Consider the following 21901-nt stretch of genomic DNA (forward strand, 5'->3'; position numbering starts at 1 on the left):
ATAGGTGATTTGTCTTCCAAATTGTCTCAGAGAGAACACCTCAATCACCAGTTGTTTGTTAGTGCTTTCCAAAACTGTTACAAATAACAGCTACAAGAATTATTCATATGGCCGGTTTCTGATCTGCCACCTCTATGACCAAGGTTTAGTCAGGTTTAGTCAGGTTTAGTCAGGTTTAGTCAGGTTTAGTCAGGTTTAGTTATGTTTAGGCAAGCACATCTACTTGGTTAAGGTTAGGAAACGATCTGCATCATGGTTAAAAGAAATCAGTGTTGTCAGTTGGTAGCAGACGGGATCTGAAGAGCGGTTTGAGATTAGGGTTATGGGGTTAAGGGTTATGGTTAGGGTTAGGGGGTTTAGGGTTAGGGTCAGGGTTATGGTTAGGGTTAGGGGGTTTAGAGTTAGGGTTAGGGTTATGGTTAGGGTTAGGGGGTTTAGAGTTAGGGTTAGGGTTATGGTTAGGGTTAGGGGGTTTAGAGTTAGGGTTAGGGTTAGGTTCTAACCCATTCTGTATTTCTTTATCCAATTCATCCTTAATGTTTACTAAATGTGCATCAGCTATATGACTGGTCAGGCTTTGAGTATTTGTTCTTCAACAAATGGAATTAAAAATACAGCTTCTGTAGGCATAAAACAGCAGTTCGAAAGTCATTTAAGCACAAGTCCTAGATTAAGAAAAAGAAGAATTAAGAAAAGGTCCTATATCCATCACCCAAAGATATCCAATTTACAATAATAGAAATCAGAGAAAAGCAGCAAACCCTCACATTTCAGTAGCTGAAATATGAGGATATTTGGCATTTTTGGTTGATAAATGACTGAAAATTCGCTGTTGATTTGTTTTCTGTTAATCTTCTAATCCTGTGAGCGGTGAAAGAAAGTAGATCAAAGAGCTCTTCACTCACAGTTAACGTGAAATATGTTGCTTGTGGTGTATGCATGTGTCACTTGTTCAGTGAAGCTCATCCCTGTTGTGCGAGAGCAGCAGCCGGCTGGGCGTAACCTCCTGGGTAATTAGTCTATCTGAGGCAAGTTCGTCTTCCTGACCTCTGACCTCAGGAGTTGTCCTCCAACACTACATCCCTCCTCGCCCCCCCCCCCCCCTTTTCCTCTCCTGCCTCCGATGTCCACGCTGACATCTCCTCATAAATCTGTGCAAAAAAAACCCCCAACAAAAATGCTAATACCATTTGATCTCCTGGTAGTAGCACCAGTGTTAATTTGCGTGATCTTCCAGTCATTTGTTTGGCTGACTGACTACACAGTGTGTGTTACGGTCTGCTGGCTCTGTCTGCGGAGTCCTCCTGCTGTCAGGTGAATGATTGAAATGATTTTCATCAGATAGAAATCAGGCCAAGCATCACTCCTCATTTTTATTTATTTATTTATTTATTTTTTTCCCTCCCTAGGCTTATTGTGAGGACATAGTCTTCTGGAGTCTGGCTGGCTTGGGGTTTTTTTTTTTTTTTTTTTTTTACATTTCAGCTTCATTTTTGCTCCATTTCTCTCTCTGGAGGAACCTGCTTCAGATCTTAAGTGGAATCACTCAACCTGATCTCCACCCTCGCCGCGGTCTCTATCACAAGTCGTGCAGATGACTAGTTGCTAGTTTGGGAGAGGTGGTGGGAGGTTTCTCTCACTCTCTCTCTCTCTCTCTCTCTCTCTCTCTCTATCTCTTTCCCTCTCTTGTCTCTCTGTCTCGCTACAGCTGGATAATTAGCTGCCGACTGTCAGATAATTAGCCGGTATGCATCTAATTTTGGTCACAACCTCGGACGATAATGGTCAAATGAAATCAATGGTGTACAGAAATGTGTGGGATTAGCTAAGCAGCATGTGCTCAATTGGCTCATTCCGAATGGTCTGTCCCTATTAATGAGTTAGTTGCTTTGTGTTAATGGCTATAGGCACATCATCACAGTGGTCACATGTTTATATCTCATTTAGGAAGATCTGAAATATAAATTAATAGCAACACGAGCTGTATTTCAGTGCTTTTTCTTCCTCTTTCAACACGGTTCCATCACAATTTAAAACAGCCTAGTTATTATTATGTATTTCAAACTGTGTCACCGACTGACACTCGCTGAGGTGTTGAGGGAGAAAATAGATAATAATGAGAACCATTGTGTAGTTCCTTCTCTCGCACGCCGGTTTTTTCAACCAAACACACTTATGTACAGGTGTTCTGAAAATATTGCAGAATAGCTTCCTGAGTTGAGCATTTTGTCAAGAAAATGATCTTCACCGAGACGTTCGGGATGCCTAGAAGTGCCATCAAGTTGAGTAGCAAGCGTAATAGGCAGGTGTGACTGAGGAAATACCCCCCCCGCCCCCAACTTTAAACCCCCCACTGACACCTCCCAGTGCCAGCCAGGGATTTGGGTTAATGCAGAGTTATAAAGACATTCAGTAGAAATGGAGGATTGGAGGCGTATATCATCACGATGCACCTCTGTGTGATGACAGCCGTACTGTACGTGACAGTAAATCCTTGATACTTATGCATCATTTCCTATTTCCTGCTCGCTGACGACTGAGCGAAAAGTATTGGCCGTAATACAACAATTTCTGCTGGGGCATCAGTCTCTCTGAGAGCTAAAACACTGTGGCGCTCTGGTGTTTTAGCTGCAGGTACGGCTGCCTGAGAAGCTCACAAAACGCACCGCCAGCACCTTTGATTCTGGTCACCAGTTTATTACAACCTAAGTTTTATTTTCTTAGTTTTGGCCAATCGATGCAAAAAGCTCTATATACCAATGCAGAAGTGTGCCCTTTATGTATGGAAAGTAAAATGGAAAGTACATCTTTAAACATCTTTCCCAAACTTTAATCACCTTGCTCCTTGCTCCCAGTTACATATCTGCACTACTGAACTGGTATGTGCCCCCTCGACCATTAAGATCCGCGGAGCCCCCGACTCTCTGGAACTCCTTGCCCACTGAACCCAGACACACTAGGTCTCTTTAGCTTCTTTTAAAACTCGTCTTAAAACTTTTTTTCTTTGTGAAAGCTTTTGGAAACGTTTGATATGTTTGAATTACTGTTTTTACACCTATTAATTGATGTTATTTTATCTCATTTATCATTATTTTACTCCTATTATTACTATTATCGTGCATCTTCTATTGTTTCTATGCACTTCTGCCTTTACCTCTTTGTTCCTCTTTGCTTATTTTATCTGCCTTGTTGGTTTTATTTTCCTGTGTAAAGCACTTTGTAACATTGTTAAGAAAAGTGCAATATAAATAAAATGTATTATTATTATTATTAATCAAGTGACCATGAACAGATGAACAGATTAACCTATTATTTCTTTAAATGTCGGTATGCAGATTCTTTCAAAATAAGAGTTCTTTTTAGTGAGTGGTTGTCAGTTTTAATAACAACACACTTTATGTCATTATGTTGTTAAGAAATTCTGAGTTTATTCAAAGTTATTTGAAAGAAAAAAACTAACAATTACCCAAACTGTCCGTTTTAAACATCCATCACAGACCTGCTTTACTAGTTAGTTTAGCTCATTAGTTTTTCAGAATAAGGTGATCACTCACAACTGTTGACTTGTTTACCACCAGGGATGCTCCAATGTGCTAGAAGAGTCTCTGGGCCAATACTGATCTTATTAGTTGGATCAGTATTGGGTACATTACCAATTCATTTTTGTTAAAGTCATAATAAAATTCAGTGTTTCAACTATCAGCAAACGCCGTCCTCATGGTACCTGACAAATATTATCCCGATGAGTTCTACACAGTGTGGTTTACAGACTGTAGACCACAGGAATCCAATCAGGAATTAGTATCAGCAGATTGGAATCAGTATCGGGAGAGAAGTAGTTGGATCGGTACGTCCCTGTTTAAAACTTGTCTGATTATCTGACTGCTCGTGTTTTTTTTGTTTTTTTTTTTGCCCCGCAGGCCTTTTGATGTAGTGATGTTGTCGCATTTCCAAATTACAGCAATTACTTTTGTGAGGACACATTTTCATAGCTGATAGAAATGATGGGTCCCAGCTAGGAAAAAAAAACAAGAAGTTGTAATAAACTGAAACCATCATTTAAAGCCCAGGAGGGAGTGATGTTTGCATCATGTCATGTCAAAATGTGGCCATTGGCTCAGGATAAGACACTTTTAAAAGTGTGATTAGACAGCGTGTTTTGGGTGAAACTGGACCAAGCTTCTCCAAATTCCTGTCATCTTGACGGCTGCCCGAAGGGGCTCATTTGGCAAACGTTTGTCCCTTTCGGCTTCTTGAGATTTCGCCATTTTCCTCTCTATCCGGCGAGTTTTATGGGGGGGAAGGAAGGAGTGTATGTAGTACATGTGTGCGCACATACCTGAGTGTGTTGTGTATATATATTCTCCTATGCACTTTGTTCCTTCCGTATCTTCTGCCAGGGAACTTAGTATTCCAACAACATCGCAGGGGTCACGCGATCTACGCCCCGCTCCCCTCCCAGCGGTGTGTCTCATTGCACCCTCCTCTCTTTCTCCCCCCTTTCTTCTTCTTCTTCTTCTTCTTCTTCTCCCCCTTCCCTCCCTTCCTCCCTCCTCCCTCTCTCTCTCTCTCTCTCTCTCTCCATTTTGTTGGCTGCAGCACTGCTTTAACTAGAAGCACGGGGAACAAATAAAAATAGATGGGCAAAGTTGTGAGATGTGAGCCCTGAGGGACACACTGTACGGATACATTTTCTGTGCGCATTTGGAGCGGCCCCTCTCGTCAAAGAATATTATCCCCCCCCCCCCCCCCCCCCCCCCCCCCCCACCCCCCCACCCCCACACACACACTCTCACACACACACACATCCCTCCCATCTTCAGATCACGGCAGTAATTCAATTGGGGATAGACAAGAGCAGGATTTCCTTGATGCTTTTTTTCCTTTCCCTATAAACGGGTTGTCTGCCTGTCAGCATTGATAACGCTAGCTGGTGCACACTGTGGCTAACTCTTCCCAACCTGCACTGCCATTCTCTATACTGCTCCGGCATTGAGGAGCTTCTCCATGATTTACTCTATGCCTGTCTGTCCATCTGGCTTTTTTTTTTTTTTCATTGGCTTTCCCTCCAGAGGACCTGACTGCCTGACTCTCATTCTCTCCCGCTGATCTGTTTTTCTGTTTGACAATCTAAGCATTGTCCATCTGATACGTCTGTGTGTCCACGGCTATCTTTCCATCTTGCGGAGATGGGAATGAAATGTGATCTGACAGGAGGTTGGATTTACTGTATGCTACCTTACAGTCACTCAGTCGACCCCCTCGATCTGATCTCAGCTCTCTGTTTGAGTATCAGAGATGATCTATTTTTCCAGCATATCTGATCAGCGATGCTGGGTTAAGTTATGGTCAGAAAATAAGCTGATCCACTGCAGACCATCCGCAGCAGCAGCAGCAGCAGCAGCAGCAGCAGCAGCAGCAGGTAGTCCGAAGCTATTCACATCATCAGTCAGCTAACAAGGACCCACATAAGTAGCTGATGTACAGGCTGACAGGTGTGATCGACCAAAAACCTCAGCACCGAGTGCGGTCGGTTTCCTCTGAGAGCTTCATCTTTGAGATTTTTTTTTTTTTTTTCCTCTCTGACAGTTTCTTGACAGTGTTGACTTCAGAACTGTTTCTACCACTCAGACAGACACTGCTGTTATCATTTTTTTTTTTTTTTTTTTTCTCCCGAAATGTTCAACATCATGTTAATGGGTGTCAGGAGAATATGACAAGGTTTGCCAAACATCACAGCTACACTTTAGCCCCGACTTTGATTCTTGTCACTATAATCAAGATCAAGCTGAGATATTTAAGTTCACGCAAGGGACGAGGACGAGTGATTCCTATCAGCTGAGAGTTTGGTGACCAGCTGTACGTCTAATGACTTGTTACAGTCACCAAATAATGAAAATCAGTCTATTTTCACAAGCCATTATAGATATTGGAGGTTAAGTATTTTGGCTACTGTTTGAAAACAGTAGTTTTAGCTTTGCTCTGCTAACTTTACTCTTGTAATTATCATTATTAATATTAGATTTTAACACAGAAGGCATGTTAAAACCCCACAAATCACACTTTTAAGAAATGCATATTATTTGATGCTCATTTCATACAATTAAACAAGCAGTAACTGGGAGTATGAACACAACTCATCTTATATTTTAGTCTCTGCAATTTTAAATAGTCACCATAGAAATACATGACTGTTAGCAAAATGTTAGAAAAGCCACATCAGAGACTTGCATCTCCACTTTATCATTTAACCAATATTGCACAATTTTGTGGATCTGGCCAAGAGTTCTTTCAAAAATGCAAAGATGAGACATCTTATGTGACAGTTCTTCCCAAGTATGTAAGTCAGCCTGTGAGTGCTTTGTTGTCAATATAAAAACAGACCTTAATGCAATAAAAGTTGAGACATAAGCTGCTTTTCCCATATCCAATATTCATAAAAATGTCCAAAATCAAACCTAATGCACCAATCAGTGGATAGCTTTTCATCAGAATGTGATTGCCTAATAATATCAGGGGACAGAGGAAATCTAAATCATATCCCCATCATATATATTTGATCTGATCATCGCAGAGTGGGATCTGGGATTCAAAACAAAACTGTTAAATGAAGAACAAGATGGAGAGAGAGAGTAATAGGCTGCATCAGAGTGGTGAGGATGGCTAATGTCTCTCGAGACTGTTTGTAAGTGAGGGAGGCCTTTTGGATGGCGAGCTGACTTCAGTATGTGCATTACTCAGCCACATAAATCTGGGAGCTCCCTCCTCGCCTGCCTGCTTTGGTTTGGCTTTAATTACCTGAGCTATCCTGCACTCACCACCAGCACTTCCCTAATGGGGCTGCCTCGCTCGGGCATCACTCACACTCAGTCCGGCCAGCTGGCAGGATGGCCTGGGGGGGGGAAGGCCTGGCCCTCCTATTATAACTCCAAGTCTGTGCCCCTAACACACCTGTAGTGTCAGTGTGTATGTGTGGCTGTCCATCTTCTCAGCTGTCACCACAAACTAACTTTTTTTTTTACAAGAGGGAAACGTTAAGATTTCTCACGTAAACAGTCCAGTTTTTTTTTTTTTTTCATTTAAGCTCATGCTGACCCCCGAAACTGTCCGCTAATTCAGCTTTCCATTACACCATTAAGTGTTGGGTTAGTTATGTGTCCTTGGGGGGGGTTTTTTGCTGTCAGTCACCTACATGTCAAGGCAGCTTCACCCACTTGTCAAGTATGTATGCTTTCATTCTCCTTGTGTACAGCTGCCTAACAATGTGCCAAGAGCTTTCAGCGCCCGACTTAAAATGCATCAGACCCTTTTTTGTTCCTCCCCCGCGTGAAAAGACACACAGAAGACTCGCCGTATGAGCTCCTCACGTCCCCCGCCGCCATCCGTTGAATGACTCACTGTGACCTTGGAGATTATTGCTATACTAGACAGAAAAAAAATGCTATATGTTTGTCAAGAGCTGTCCGTCATCAATGAGCTTTTGTGTTGGCTATCGATCGGCTCCTGGGCAGGACACTGGGGTTGATGGATGCACAACAAACAGACTCTGCATTGCCAGCAAGCTGCCCAGCCAGCGGCCCCCCTCATCATGATGGGATGTCAAGTCGGGGTGGGGGGGGGTGGGGTGGGGGGGGGGAGGCAGCCGCTCGCCCCTCATCCTTTCACTTCCTTCCCTCGGATGTGAAATCGCCCCGGCGTTCGGCCCCGCCCTCAGCCCTGACTCACAATTGAGCTGCGTCCCTAAATGGCGATTCATTAGTAAACATGGAGTGGATTACTGTAGTTTAGCCCTGCTACCCATGCGTCGATAACAGGCCCTGATTGCTTTGTAAAAATGTTGCGAGCTGCTAGTGAGAGAGCCGTGCCACTGTATCTGCAGCATGCACATATAAAGATAACAACACAATTCCCCTATCAGTTGACCTGGTTTCTCTTCAGTTAGCAAGCTCCAGCCTCCAGGGTGCAATTGAGAGCGCCTCGGTCCGATACTGGATACAACACAAATGCCAGGCGCGATGCAACAATCATCATCCCCTGTGATTTTGGCGATTTTTCAGGAAGTGAGCTACCGCTGCTACATTATTCAGCCTCTGTCTCTCACACAAGAGAGAATGGCATTAAAGTTAATTTTCAGCCCTAGCTCCAGCTGGTGCAGTTGCATGCACAAAGAGGCCGCATTGTTATGTATTTTTATTGTAAGAGGAGAAGCAGCAAAAAAAGGCATGCTGTTGAGAAATCAGCAAAACGCCGTCGTGAAGTGTTTGTTTTCCCTCTCTTGACTGGGTTTAACCCTGCCCGGCTGCCTAAGCGTGGATACGCTATGAGGTCAGACTGATCGATCTGCTTTGATATTTTATAGACCCCACTCGGCTTCCACCAGTATGAGCTGCTGCTGCTGCTGCTGCTGCTGCTAGCCAGTATTTCCCCCCAGTGCAGGATTACTAATGCGAATCCACCTGTGGCTACCAGAGCTCTTAAACAAACGGACGTCATCAGCCGCCAGCCAAGGACACACGCACACACAGACACACATATGCACACCTCTACTCAAACAAATCAGAGAGTAGCAATTGACCTCCACAGTTAAACGCCACACAAAATCGAAAACATCACAAAATATAAACTGTGATATTCTTTCACTGCCTTAAACCATCTTTCTTTGGAGTTTTACTGTCACATTATTCTGAACATCTGTGCTGGCAGTAAAGTCTGTGTAATTCAACAACACCGGCAAAAAGAAAACCACACAGGTGCTGGACCTGATCCAAATTGATAACAATTTTTCAGAGTTTGCAGACTCAATAACACTTGGAAGGATACAGGAAAACAACAGCACCGGACATGGCAGGGAGGTCTGGCAGATTACAGGAGATTTGTTGGCCCTTGGGAGTTCTCACTCAGCTGATGTTGACAAAGCAGAGCTGATGTAGGTTAGTGGAAAGACATAAAAAAAAAAAAAAAAAAAAACCTTTCGGAAGAAAAAGTGTTCATGTATACAGGCCTTTCTTGACGATACATTTTGAAATTTCTTTGTCTTTTCAACACCCTCGCCCTCCTTTTTCTTGCGCCAAAGGTAAAGAACGCCAATGAATAATTCATCAGTCAAATCCAGAAATCTATGAAATAAAAATCATTTGTTGGCCTATAGTGTGCTTGACAGAGAGATTGTTTATAAGGGTGGTAAAGCAGGACCAGAGCGGTGGTAACAATCAATAGTCTGATGGAATCCCGAGGCCCTCGCTTGTTGCCAACGCACATCCAGACTGAGACATCAAGAGAGCTTTTGGTTGGTTTCTATCCTCTCGCTTGTGTCTCCGGAACATTTTCAAGCCAGATGGGCAGTTCAGACATTTTTCATTGGTCGGTTTTTTTTTTTTATTTGCATTATTTATTTTTGCATTAAAAAAAAAAAAACAACCCCTCCCTCCTCGCCACATCTCGAGGTTGTCATTAGCTGCAGTATGTTGCGTTGATGCCGAGAACAATTAGGATAATAATACCGTGACCGATCGTAATGGTGATAATGATAATGAAGAGATAATGATAAGAAGGAATGGAAATGACTTTAGCAAATAGGGTTGCTGTTTTTAGTGTGATTCCATAACAGCAACAACACACTTTTTTTTTTTTTTTACACCAATAATAATAATTATTATCATAGTGATGATGATGAGTCTAAAATCCCCCCCCTCCCCCTGTCATTCTCCTTCCCCTTCATCCCTGCTGCTTCTCATTAGAAAAGGAGGAGGATCAGCAGTCCTGTTACCAGTTACCCATCCTCCCCCCCTGCACCCCCTCCATCCCCACCCAGTCCCTTTAGCCTTGGCCGATGCCTGGTGAATGTTGCCCAGTGACTTATTAATCCCTCTACTGTAAGTGAACGGGGCTGTGCACTAATGAGGAATGATTAAAGAGAGTGTGGAGCGTAGAGTGTCAAATAAAGGGAAGCAAGGAGGAAAGACAGAGCCATGAAGGTGAGCTAAACAGCGGAGATACACTTACGTGGCCAAATGTATTTGGACATCCGATCGTTACATTCATACAGCATCTCATTCCAAACCCGTGGGCGTTAATCTGCTGCTATAACAGCCTCCTGGTTTGGGGTTGGTTTCAGATTTCGGAACCTGGCTGCAGGATTTGCTCCCATTCAGCCACAAGTGCATTAAAGAAGTCCGACACTGATGGTGAGTGATAAGGTCTGGCTGTTAGTCTGCATTCCAGTTCATTGCAAAGGTGTTGTCAAGGCCCCGTGCAGGCCAGTCAAGTTCTTCCAAACCAAACTGGGAAAGCCAGTTCTTTATGGACTCACGAAACTCACAAAAAATGCAAAAGGTCCTCTCTAGAGCCACTGTTTGGTTTGTCCGTTTTGGGCTACTGTAGAAACATGGTGATGCAACATGGCGGGCTTCGTGGAAGAGGACCCGCTCTCTCTGTAGATATAAAGGGCTCATTCTAAGCTAACGAAAACACAATACACTAATTAAAACATACTTATGAATATTATATTCCATTTCTGCAAAGTCTGTTCCACTGGATGCTACTAAATTCTACACACCGCACCTTTAAAGTCCTCCTCCACTCAAAAATGTGTTTTGACCATCGTTACTTTACTAGTATTTTTGAGCCTCACTGTGCAGAATGATATATGTGCACAGTTTGTTTTCACATTCATCTGCTGAAGGAGGAAAGTTTCTCTGAGCTCACTAAAAAAACAAGTTTAAGATGTGTACATATGAGCATATTTATGATGTCATAACTAGTCTGGAAGCCAATCCTGGTCCACTATGCAGATGCCTTTAAAACAAAGTGATGTCTACTTGTGACCCTTATTCACCAGTTGTTACCAGTTCAACCAAAGAATGTCTTGGTTTGAATATATATTCTTTAAAGGCATGAAACACCTAAAGTAATCTGATCATTTAAAAAGAAAAAAAGAAAGAGAAAATAAAATAACTATATATATGTATGTATATATATATATAGGCCTGCTCATCAGCCACTTCATTAGGTAAACCTGTTCAATCTAATGCAATCCAGTACAACAGCTCTGCCATTATTTCTACTTTTAAGAAGCTTATACATTTTCAGTTTTTGCTGACATTGTCAGAATGGTAATAACTGTACTTTATGTTTATTACTGAGGTTGTAGTGGGTGGTGGTGGTGGTGTACTGGAGTGCATTATATTGAAAAGTGTCCCTAATATTTTGTCTACTCGGTTAACATACATGAAGGGGATACGAGTGAGGCTTCCCCCTAGTCATCCAACTGTACCTCCTTCACGGAGGGCATGTTGGTCGGGTTTAAGAGATCCTCAAAGTGTTCTTTCCACCACCAGACGATGTCACCAGTCAAGGTCAGCAGTTCTCCACCCCTGCTGATAACAGCCTGGGCCCTGCTTCCCCTCCCTTAGTCACCTGACTGTTTGCCAGAACTTCTTTGAGGCTAGCTGAAAGTCCTTCTCCATGGCATCCCCAAACTCCTCCCACATACGGGTTTTTGCTTCAGCAACCACCTGTGATGCTGCCCTTTTGGCCCTTCAGTACCCATCTGCTGCTTCAGGAGACCCTTTGGCCAGCCAGACCGGAAAGGCCTCCTTCTTCAGCTTGACAGGTTCCTTCAATGCCCGTGTCCACCCAGCGGGGTCTCGGGTTGCTGCCCCAACAGGCACCAATGATTGGATTGGATTGTCCCCAACCTCCCCCAGGATGCCAGAGAAATTCCTCCGGAGGTGAGAGTTTAAGACCTCATGGACAGGGGCTTCCGCCAGATGTTCCCAGTCCACCCTCACTATTCGTTTTTATCCTAAGTCTGTCTGGCAACCGCCCCCACCACCTGATCCAGTTCACCACCAGGTGGTGATCAGCTGACAGCTCTGCTCCTTTCTTTACCCGAATGTCCAAGACATGCGGCCGCAGATCTGATGACACAACTACAAAGATTATCATCAATCTTTGTTCTGGTACCAGGTACACTTATGAACAACCTTATGCTCAAACATGGTGTTTGTTATGGCCAATCCATGGCTAGCACAGAAGTTCAGTAACAATGCACCACTAGGGTTCAGATCAGGCAGGCCTTTCCTCCCAATCATCCCCCTCCAGGTTTCTCAGTCATTGCCCACATGAGCATTGACGGGGGCTGCACTCCCCTCCAGGGCCCCACCCAGAGACTCCAAGAAGGCTGGATACTCCGAACTGCTGTTTGGTGCATACGCACAAACAACAGTCAGAGTTTTTCTCCTTTAGTTTGGTTCCAGAGCTGTTGCTGTGCGTAAAGGCGAGCCCAACTATATCTAGTCGGTACTGCTCCACCTCCTGCACTTATTAAAAAGAAAATGTCACTGTATGTTCTAGCATTTAGATTCACCTTTAGTGGCACTAGGAGCCCTCTCCCAACCCATAAAAACAGCCTCAGACCAAAAAGTGAACAGGGGTGTCCACATACTCCAGATATTATGTAGCCTACATAATGCAATAGAAGAACACAAATGATTGAACATCCATGTTCTAGGTCAAAGGTCACTGCCACTGTGTGTCTCTATTGTGTTTTGAGCTTTATTATATCCCTTCCACCTCTATTTTTAACCTTTTCTTCCTATTGTTACACCAGAGAAATGTACATTATTTTCAGTTCTTTAAATTCAACAACTGATCTATTAAAGCAGGGTTTTGTTATGAGAAAGGGAAGACTACTGAGAATCCCCCACGGGGAGTAACGCAGCACGGTGCTCTACTGTATGTAGGTATGTATGCATTCTGCAGATAGAAATTGGCCATAATCGGCCCTGCGGCTCCACAACGAAAAAAAAAGAGGAATCCACTTAGCAACGTGGCTAATTTGCATAGCTTTGAAGAAAACGGGGTCTGTGTTTAGTCAGCTTAGATTGCAGCTTAGATGTCTGACACTCAGCAGGAGGCGAAGCAGCTGGCTGACTGGTTTGTCTGATGTTCAGGCTGGCTGGATGACTGACTGGCTGCTCTGGTATTGCTTTGATTTACAAGGCCCCCTCGTCAAATTGTGTTTATGAAAGGGCATAGTGATACTTCTGGAGTTGAACTGGCTGATACAGTAGATTTTGTGAATTAAAAAAAAAAAATTGCTTCCAAATATAAATTGAATGTGTCTGCTGCTAAATGTGTTATTGTCAGGGATGGAAAAATATCTGAAACAGCCTCTAAACCATTAAAAAAACAAAGAGGGCAAGACAACAATTCACTGTTGTCATCTTTTAACTGTCAGGTGTATCATATCCTGGTGATACAATGCAGTTTATATTGGCTTGTTGTCGAAAGGTGCTATACAAATAAACTCCCCTTGTCTTGGACACTGACTTACATTTTCTGTCTATCTAGTAAATACAGTGTAGACATAAACTTTATCAGTTTCTTTAGATTTTTCTTCTTCTTCTTCTTTTAAAAGTGTTATTTTTCTGCTTTGTACACTGTTTCAATCAATACAAGTATCCAGAGCTTGTTTGCCTGGGGGTCCGTGATAGGGAGGATGTGTCTGATACTAGCTAGCAAGTTAAGCTAGCAACAAACTACAGTAGCCCTATAGCATGTCTGTAAAGGTGATTATTATCCACGAGGTTATAAAAGCTTCTGTAATAGGTTAGGAAAGATAGAAAGGAATATATATATATGGCAAAAAAGCTTATATGCTTACTTGCTGAGAGTTAAATGAGAAGATCAACACAACTCTGTGTGTCTGTATGCTAAATATAAAACTTAGTTTAGCACAAAGACTGGAAACAGGAGGAAACAGCTAGCCTGTTTTTGTATGGACTGAACAAACAAGATGTACAGTAATGTGTTAATTAGTGAGCTTTAGAGGTGCTGGTAGGTGAATTTTTGCTAACTTTGGACAGATTCATGCAAGCTGTTACCTCCTGTCTTTATGCACAGTTAAGCTAAACATCTGCAGCTCAGCATTAAAGGCCCAATATGTAACTTTTCCGCATTAAAGTGTCTAAAACCAACCAGACATATGTTATATATTTTGTTGAGTTGTGTACTTACATTATCCCAAATGATTCCAGCAATGTTTAAACCTAGAGAAATATGTAATTTTAATCAAGGTAACGGTCCGTTTCCTTTGGTTGCTTTATGTATGTGTCAGCGTTGTGGTTGTCTGCCAGACACTATCATAAATTGACTTTTATCCACTTTTAAGCCACATTTTTACAATACACTTTGTAGATCTTGGTTGTTTTTAAGTATATCTTTTAACCGGATGAAGGATTTTAGTCATCAGATGTCTGGATCTTAAGTTATCAGAGAAACAAGCTGAGCAAACGTTAGCATTAGCTCGGCTCGTAGCCCGTCCGGACGTCCTGTCTCCACCGAACTGATTTTTAATGTGAAACTGCTTTATTCAGTGTTTTTACTGGTTTTAATGACCAAGTCTGTTTGTTTATGGAGAGGAGGAGACGACCGAACCTCCTGAAAGATGAACACTGAAGGAATCCTAACCGCAATGTTGGTTGTTTAACAACGAAGACAACAAATCCCATGATCCCACGTCACTTTACGACGTCATCAAACTCCGTCTTTTGTTATTGTTTTGATTGAGAGACCCCCCCCCCTTAGTGCAGAAAATATTATTATTATAATTTATGTGGAATCTGACTGACAGGTTACAATTCAGATTGACTGTAGACAGCCGGTATCATATACTACAATAAATATGTAATCAGTCAGACTGTTTCATATCCATCATATCAGAGGTGAACAACACTGACTCGACCACATCCGATTTCTCATAAAAGGCCAATATATCAGCCAATCATAACATGCCTGACATCCACTATCTTCCTCTCTCTCTGCTGACCTCCTGTCTTTTGTCTCTTCATCTCTCTCTCGGCACAGTGCGCTTAGATTTAAGATCTCTGCAGCAGTTTATGGTGTATATATCCCAAATGAACATTTTAATGGGCTTTTACTTTTTTTTTTTTTCATTGTATTGTGCAACGTAAGCAGTAATCATAAATTATAATAATTATAATTTGTTGCTGCCGGCTGAAAACCTTACACAGTATGTCTGAAATGTCAGGTTTTCATAAAGAAAAACAGCCTTGTTCAGAGGTTGACCACCACTAGATTATAGTTTTTCTCAGCTCTTACAGAATCTTGCAAATATAAGTGAAAACATGAAATCTGACATACGTTTTTTTTTTTTTCATTCACCTCTGACTTACTGGGAAATACATGTTGTGCAGCCAAACATTGTTCAAACACACATAAATCTATTTTATTTTTTTTCTCCCCAAAGACATTAAAATACAGCAGGCTGAACTTTAGGGGGAAACTATGCATAAAATGATGCACAACACATGTAAAATATATCCATTTGATGGAATGATGCAGCCATAAAACACACAGAGTTTGGGGTTTGAATATTTCAACAGTGTAAACATCATAAAGCTGCAATTAAGAGCTGAAACAAGACAATACAGAATCTTTATGATGCTGTCAGACAGTCACAGTGTGGATTAAGATGGTTTTTCTCAACCTTGAAGCTACTTATGAGGAAATTAAAAAGGGAGAACTGGGTGTTAAAGGGTTAATATCATATACGGTTTGCTTTCTAAAGAGCTCAAAGGTAATTTCAGCCAAATGGACGATGATACAGGTCAGATTTACCTGTTTGTGTGCAGTGATATATTGTTTTTTACCCCTAGGATAACCAAAAAAAAAGAAAAATCTGCATTTTAGCTTGCTCCCATTTTTCTTCTGCCTGTATTTTTTTTTATTTTTTATTCATATTCATTCTCTTTGCTCTGGAAGCCGCCATCAGGCTCAGAGGCAATTTACAGTACCTTTGAACACGTCCTTAACAGTACCATCATTCGTCCATCAGTGCCACAGTGAACACGATTTTATTACTCAATTTGATTCCATACAAGGTTCATTCCCCACATTTTTTATGCATCGTGAGCTTAGCTCAGGCAGAAAATAATCTGGACAGCAGAGGCTCCGTATTACGGTTTTCGAAACGGGATAAAGCGCTGACAAATTTCGGACCGGAGGACTAGTGAGCGGGGAGGACGGGGGGGGAGAAAGAGAGATTAAGAGCTACACCATTGTTTACCTCCTCCTCTAAGGTGCAGGATACTCTGTCGTTTATAAATGTTGCTAGCTGTTATTGGTTACCTTGCAGGCTTTTGGGGAAAGAGGAAAGGAAAATGAAAAAAAAAAAAAACTTTGGGAAAGACCCAGGAGGGGGTTCGATACAACTTTAATAATGCGTAGCAGGAGCTAAATGAGCCATTCTGCGGTACTTTAAGACGTCTTCCCTCCACCCATCCCCACCCCCCACCTCCCTCCCCCCTCGTTCCTCCACCTCACCCTCCTCACGGTCTCAGGGCCTGAATTATTAAAAGTGTTGTTTTCCCTTATTGCATTGCAGCAATGTGCCTCATTGCTAGAAATGAGCTGCACATTCTGGAGTTTGAATGCTTAAAGCGACCCACCTCCGACGGCAGAGCCGAGGGAGGAGGCCAGGGTCGCCACACACACACACACACACACACACAAACACACACGCACACATGCACACGCACATTTCTAAATAACTAGAGTCACCTATAATGTTGACACCACACTCAGATGGTTTTCTTCAATTTTCTTTTCTCCGGTATTAAGCTGGTTGTGCAGTGAACAGGATCAAACTATGAGGAACTGTGTTTTTGTATACAGACACTGTGACGGTTATTTTCATTATCGTTATTTATCGTTAAGTCTATGAAACGTCAGAGAATCAAAAAACGCTCGTCAGAATTTCCTGAAGCCGTAGAGACGTCATCAGCAGTGTAAATAACACAAAAATAATCAGTTTATTACCAAATAAGACAAAGAAAAGCAACAAATCATCAAAATGTAGAAGCTGGAACCACTGACTATTTGGCATTTTTGCTTTAAAAATTGAAATTAACTGATTATAAAAATACTTGAGGACGACTGTTTGAATTCTGTCGATCCACTGATTGATCATTTGAACTTCAATACAATGTATTTTAATACAAATCATTTATTTTTCACATTATTACACATGAAGGTTATTAGCTTTGTATTTAGAATTGTAACTTCTACTCTTATTCTAGTTCATCTCAGGTCGCTGTCAGCAGATAAAATCTCTCATATCTCTCATCTTATCAAGTCATTTTTGTAATTTACTTGATTTCAACATAAGTTTTTCCTAACGCACATCAAAGTCCTTCAAATGTTTTCTAAAAATCAAGTTTCACTTTTCTTGTTTCTAGGGCAGCAAACCTCCTTTTTCCTCTCTTGTTTCAAGACACAGATATTAATTTTGTCAATATTGTGGAAAGACAATCAAGTGCTGTATTCTCAATAGACAGATATGACGTAATGAGATGGAGGGTTTTGCAGTTCAACCTGTCAATCATCTCTGATGTGATAGATACAAAGCATTTTAAATTCATTTAAGTTCATCTTGTCTCACTCAAGAACATATTTATGTTTTCTTACTTCTTTGGAAAAGTGTGAAAGTCATGAAGTGTGAAGCTGAACAGATTCAAATCTCTCTCTCTATATATATATATATGTGTGTGTGTGTGTGTGTGTGTGTGTGTGTGTGTGGCCTCCTCCCTCGTCTCTGCCGTTGGAAGTGTGTCTATGTTGGCCAAACTCTGCATGTATGTCTTTGCCGAGATTTAAGAAAACGCAGCTCTGACTTGCAGCCAAAAGAAGATTGAGCCAGACTCAACCAGGCATCACTCACTTAATAAAACAATACCCTCTTCTCCCTTTTTCCTCCTCCTGCTCTTTGCAGGTATTGTACAAGTCTGGTGATTTGGGTATTAAATAGTTTGATGCCTGCAGTTAAATGCCTTGTTCTGAAATGTAAGTTTCCAAAAAAAAAAAAAAAAAAATAGCTCAGTGAAGAAATAAAAAGTCAAAGTTGTAGATAATGCAAAGTAGACTGCAGGTTGCATTCCTCCACCTCTCTCCCTGCAAGCCACCCACCCACACACACACACACACACACACACACACACACACACACACACACACACACTTTAATCACACAATTAATAATTAATCAGAGGTTGGGCTCGATGCTGTTGAGTCTGCAGATGAGAGAACACCCGAACGCTGAGAGGAGCCCTAAAGAAGCAGAATTAACAACCCCAGAAAAAAAAAGAAAAAAAAAAAAAAGATTATCAACAGTTCATCATGATCCAATAAGCAACATGTCATTAATTTAAGGTTAGATTTTTATTAAAAGGGAAAATAAAACTACAGACATCCCAGTGGTACAAACATGTTGAGCATGATTCATTTTTTATAAGCAAAATGAAATAAATAAACATAAAACCCACCGGCTCTACAGCTGTGCAGAGTTGAAGCTGTCTCTTCTATGTGACATTTTCTTACACACACACAAATATGGAAAATTTGATTATGTGCTCTGCCTGCTGCATGTAAACACCATTAATAACACCATAACAAACTGGTTATAGAAGAATAGGTCAGGAAGGTGTCTTTATTGGTTATCTAACAGTAAAAAAAAAACAAAAAAAAAAAACAGCTGATGCCTTGATTTCTCTGGAAGTGATCGTAACAAACCTCGCTGATCATTTGCTTCAGTTTATTTATTTAATACCTTCCACTACTGTTAGCAGAGAGATCAAGAGTCGTGGGTTTATGTCCTCGTTTCTCTTTATTAGTCGTGCATCGTCTCTGTGTTCCCAGTGTTGCAGCAGAAAGCAGAGAGTGTTTACCCAGCTGTAATTACAACATACACAATGACCTCATTCTGCTGTGTCAGTAGTGGTAATGTATAGCCCTTGATCTTAAACTGCAAAGAAAAATGGTTTGCACTTATTTTCAATATGCTGACTTACATTCCCGGCATTTTTTTTTTTTTTTTTTTTTTTTTAGACGTGGCCGTGATGGCGGATCAGAATTTGATATAAGCACTGCTGCTCCTATTCGTCTGACAAGGTCTCTCTGCCTTAATATGCATTCAATAATGTGAAATGATATTAGCTGTAGGAGCTCATTGACTGTGCACTCGGGGTCTCGCCGTGTCTCTCCGTCTCTGTCTGTATCATGCTCTTTATCTGTTCCTCTTCTCTCTCTCTCTCTCTCTCTTGCACACACACACACTGAAGAAATGGAAAAAAAAAAAGGGGGGGGGGGGGAGGCTTGAACCGCGGATAGCAACAGCAGCAGAGCAATCACACCAAAGCAATGCCCCCCACGCCTGGCCCATTAATAACAGTAATGCGCACACCGCGCCCAAGCCAGCACTGCCGAAAGCACCACTGACACTTTAATGGGCATTTTTTACTTTTGTTTTTAAATAATGCATGTGCTGCTTGTCAGCACTGCTCCACTCCACCCCTGGTGTGCCTTTGCAGCGTTCCTTTGTGCAGAAATTACAATGGGGACCTGTGTTTTCTGTGCTGTGCTGCTCCATAAGCTGCATTCATCACAAATATGGGGACGTCAGTGTGCTGTGCAGTACATCACACTCTTGGGGACATGTGTGTGTGTGTTTGTGTGTGTGTGTGTGTGTGTGTGTGTGTGTGTGGGCATGCATGCATGTGTGTTTTTTGTTTGTGGAGGCCCCTCATTGGCACTGAGCTAATTAAGAGTGTCTTTGAGAGGGTGAACTGTGTGTTGAGGCTTAGTGGCAGTGGACACGACTTATATATGAGGGCCGATGCTATACATGTTTCAGCAGCCTTGACAGTGTGCTGCTGTTGTGCTGTAGCTGTCAAACATTCTACTTTTTTTTAACCTTTATTTAGCTGGCAAGACTCATAGAGAGCTGAAGCGAAACTAAAACTCTGTTCCAGAAGGAAGAAAGTTTCATTTAAAATCACGTTTGTTACAAAGCAAATTACTAAAGTCCATCAGTGGAACACAACTTTGCTCAAGACTGAGTTGTGCACTTTATCTCTTGTTTTTTTTAAATAATGTAATGCCCTTGTTTATTTCATATTTCTATTTTTAGCTGCCTTTAACTGACGCCGTTTCCCTTCCCTAGACCTTTGCAAGTGAAATGTTAGCAGAGGCCAGTTGAGTAGTGAGTTATAAGAGCCTGAAGAGTGCAGAGTGTTATCTTCCAGATGAGATCACGAGTGTAATAAAGGGTTCAAGTACAGTGGTTTTGTGCACAAAAGGTTAAAGTGATATGATGCTTCCCCTTACGAAAGAAGCACATGTGAAATTCAGTCTTTCGCATGTGAGCTGAGACATTTCACATGTGATGTTGTGATTTCACATGTGTATCTTAACATTCACATGTGAAAAAAGACAACGTGTTTTTAGCTTTACATGTGATTGCAAACTTTACATGTGGAAAGGATAGTGTCACATGTGAAGCGAAACATTTCATATGTGAACCTAAGTTTCACATTTGGAAAAAAATCACGTTTATCTTAAAATTCACATGTGAAAAAAGACAACAATGTTTTCAGCTTTACAAGTGTTTGCAAACTTTACATGTGAAAAAGATAATGTCACATGTGAAGCGAAACATTTCATATGTGAACCTAAGTTTCACATTTGGAAAAAAAACACGTGTATCTTAAAATTCACATGTGAAAAAAGACGAAATGTTTTCAGCTTTACAAGTGTTTGCAAACTTTACATGTGAAAAAGATAATGTCACATGTGAAGTGAAACATTACACATGATGTCGTGGTTTCACATGTGAACCTGAGTTTCACATTTGAAAATCACATCTGTATCTTAAATTCACATGTGAAACTTCCGAAAACCACATGTGCCCCTTGAATGCGTCACATGTGAAACTTCCGAAAACCACATGTGCCCGTGAAACAGCACTTCACATGTGATAACTCACGTGTGTTTTTTTCGTAAGGGTTTTAATGTGGCGATGGAGCATTTATAGGTTTGGTTCAGAGTTCTGAAGATTTTCCGGCTTTTTATGTTTTGAGATCTTTGTCACCATCTTCATCCTGCGTCTCATTAGATCAGTCCAACTCAACTGTGCAACCTCATTGACTCAAGACAAGCTACCTGTCTCTGTATTTGTCATTACATGTAAGGTCAATAAACCTCTGAAATCAATATTTATAACAATCAATGTTGCATTCTCTATTATTCCTCTTCCTCTCCAATGATTTCCTTTGATTGAATTTGCCTTTTTTCTCTCTCTCTCTCTCTCTCAGAGCTAAATGTCTCGCTGCTTCCTGTCCGTTTCAATAACGCCTGCTTGTGTTTCTTTGTGTCCCTGCAGGAAACACGTTGTGTAAGTCAGGAAGCATTGCTGTCTTCGGGAACGTGGTGTACAGCGGACTGCTGAACGATCACCTCTGGCATTTGGGAGTGCCCCTCTTTACAAGACTGGTAAGAGCAGCGGGCGTTACACTTATGTCCATTTTGTCGGAAGAGTTTCGTGCGGTTCTGTTGAAACCGAAACAGGCTTCAGGTGCAGAATTCCCCCCCAAAAAGTCTCTAATGGGCTGCTTTTGATGCCTGCTTTTGTTGACATGTGTTAGTAGAAGATATATTCAGCGTATAGGATGTGACAGTCGTCTGCTGCGGATGCAAGATGAGGGAACCCCCACCGCATCTTAGCATCTTATCTCATATCAGACTTTTTTTTTTTTTTTTTCCAGAAAGGTTTGAAGGCTTGAGCTTCATGTAGGGAAAATCCCATGTGAGGCATCTTCTTTGACCCTAAAAGCACAGGTGAAGCCATGTATGCTGTCATTTCTCCTCCAGTTGAAACTGCCCTGATGTTGAGTTTGTAGTGAAAAAAAAGCTCAATAATTCATGACATTTAGTTTGTTGGCAACAGCTTAAAAAAATTACAAGGTTCTAATTAAGAAGTGGAGCAGTTGAAGTCTGTGTTAAGAATTAATGATAAATGTATATCCCTAATTGTCAAAGGGAAATT

At 41.6% G+C, this 21901-nt stretch overlaps 1 protein-coding gene across 1 annotated transcript in view; it reads left to right on the forward strand.

Annotated features, from left to right (window-relative positions):
* Nucleotides 1-21901, forward strand: part of LOC122966727 (RNA binding protein fox-1 homolog 3-like) — a 526578-nt gene that overhangs the window by 386834 nt on the left and 117843 nt on the right. The window contains exon 11 of the mRNA XM_044331033.1: nucleotides 21239-21348. Within this exon, the coding sequence (XP_044186968.1) occupies nucleotides 21239-21348 (110 nt within the window). The remainder of the gene's footprint in view (nucleotides 1-21238; nucleotides 21349-21901) is intronic.

The sequence above is a fragment of the Thunnus albacares genome, chromosome 17 (assembly GCF_914725855.1).
Source record: "Thunnus albacares chromosome 17, fThuAlb1.1, whole genome shotgun sequence".
NCBI classification, from domain to species: domain Eukaryota; kingdom Metazoa; phylum Chordata; class Actinopteri; order Scombriformes; family Scombridae; genus Thunnus; species Thunnus albacares.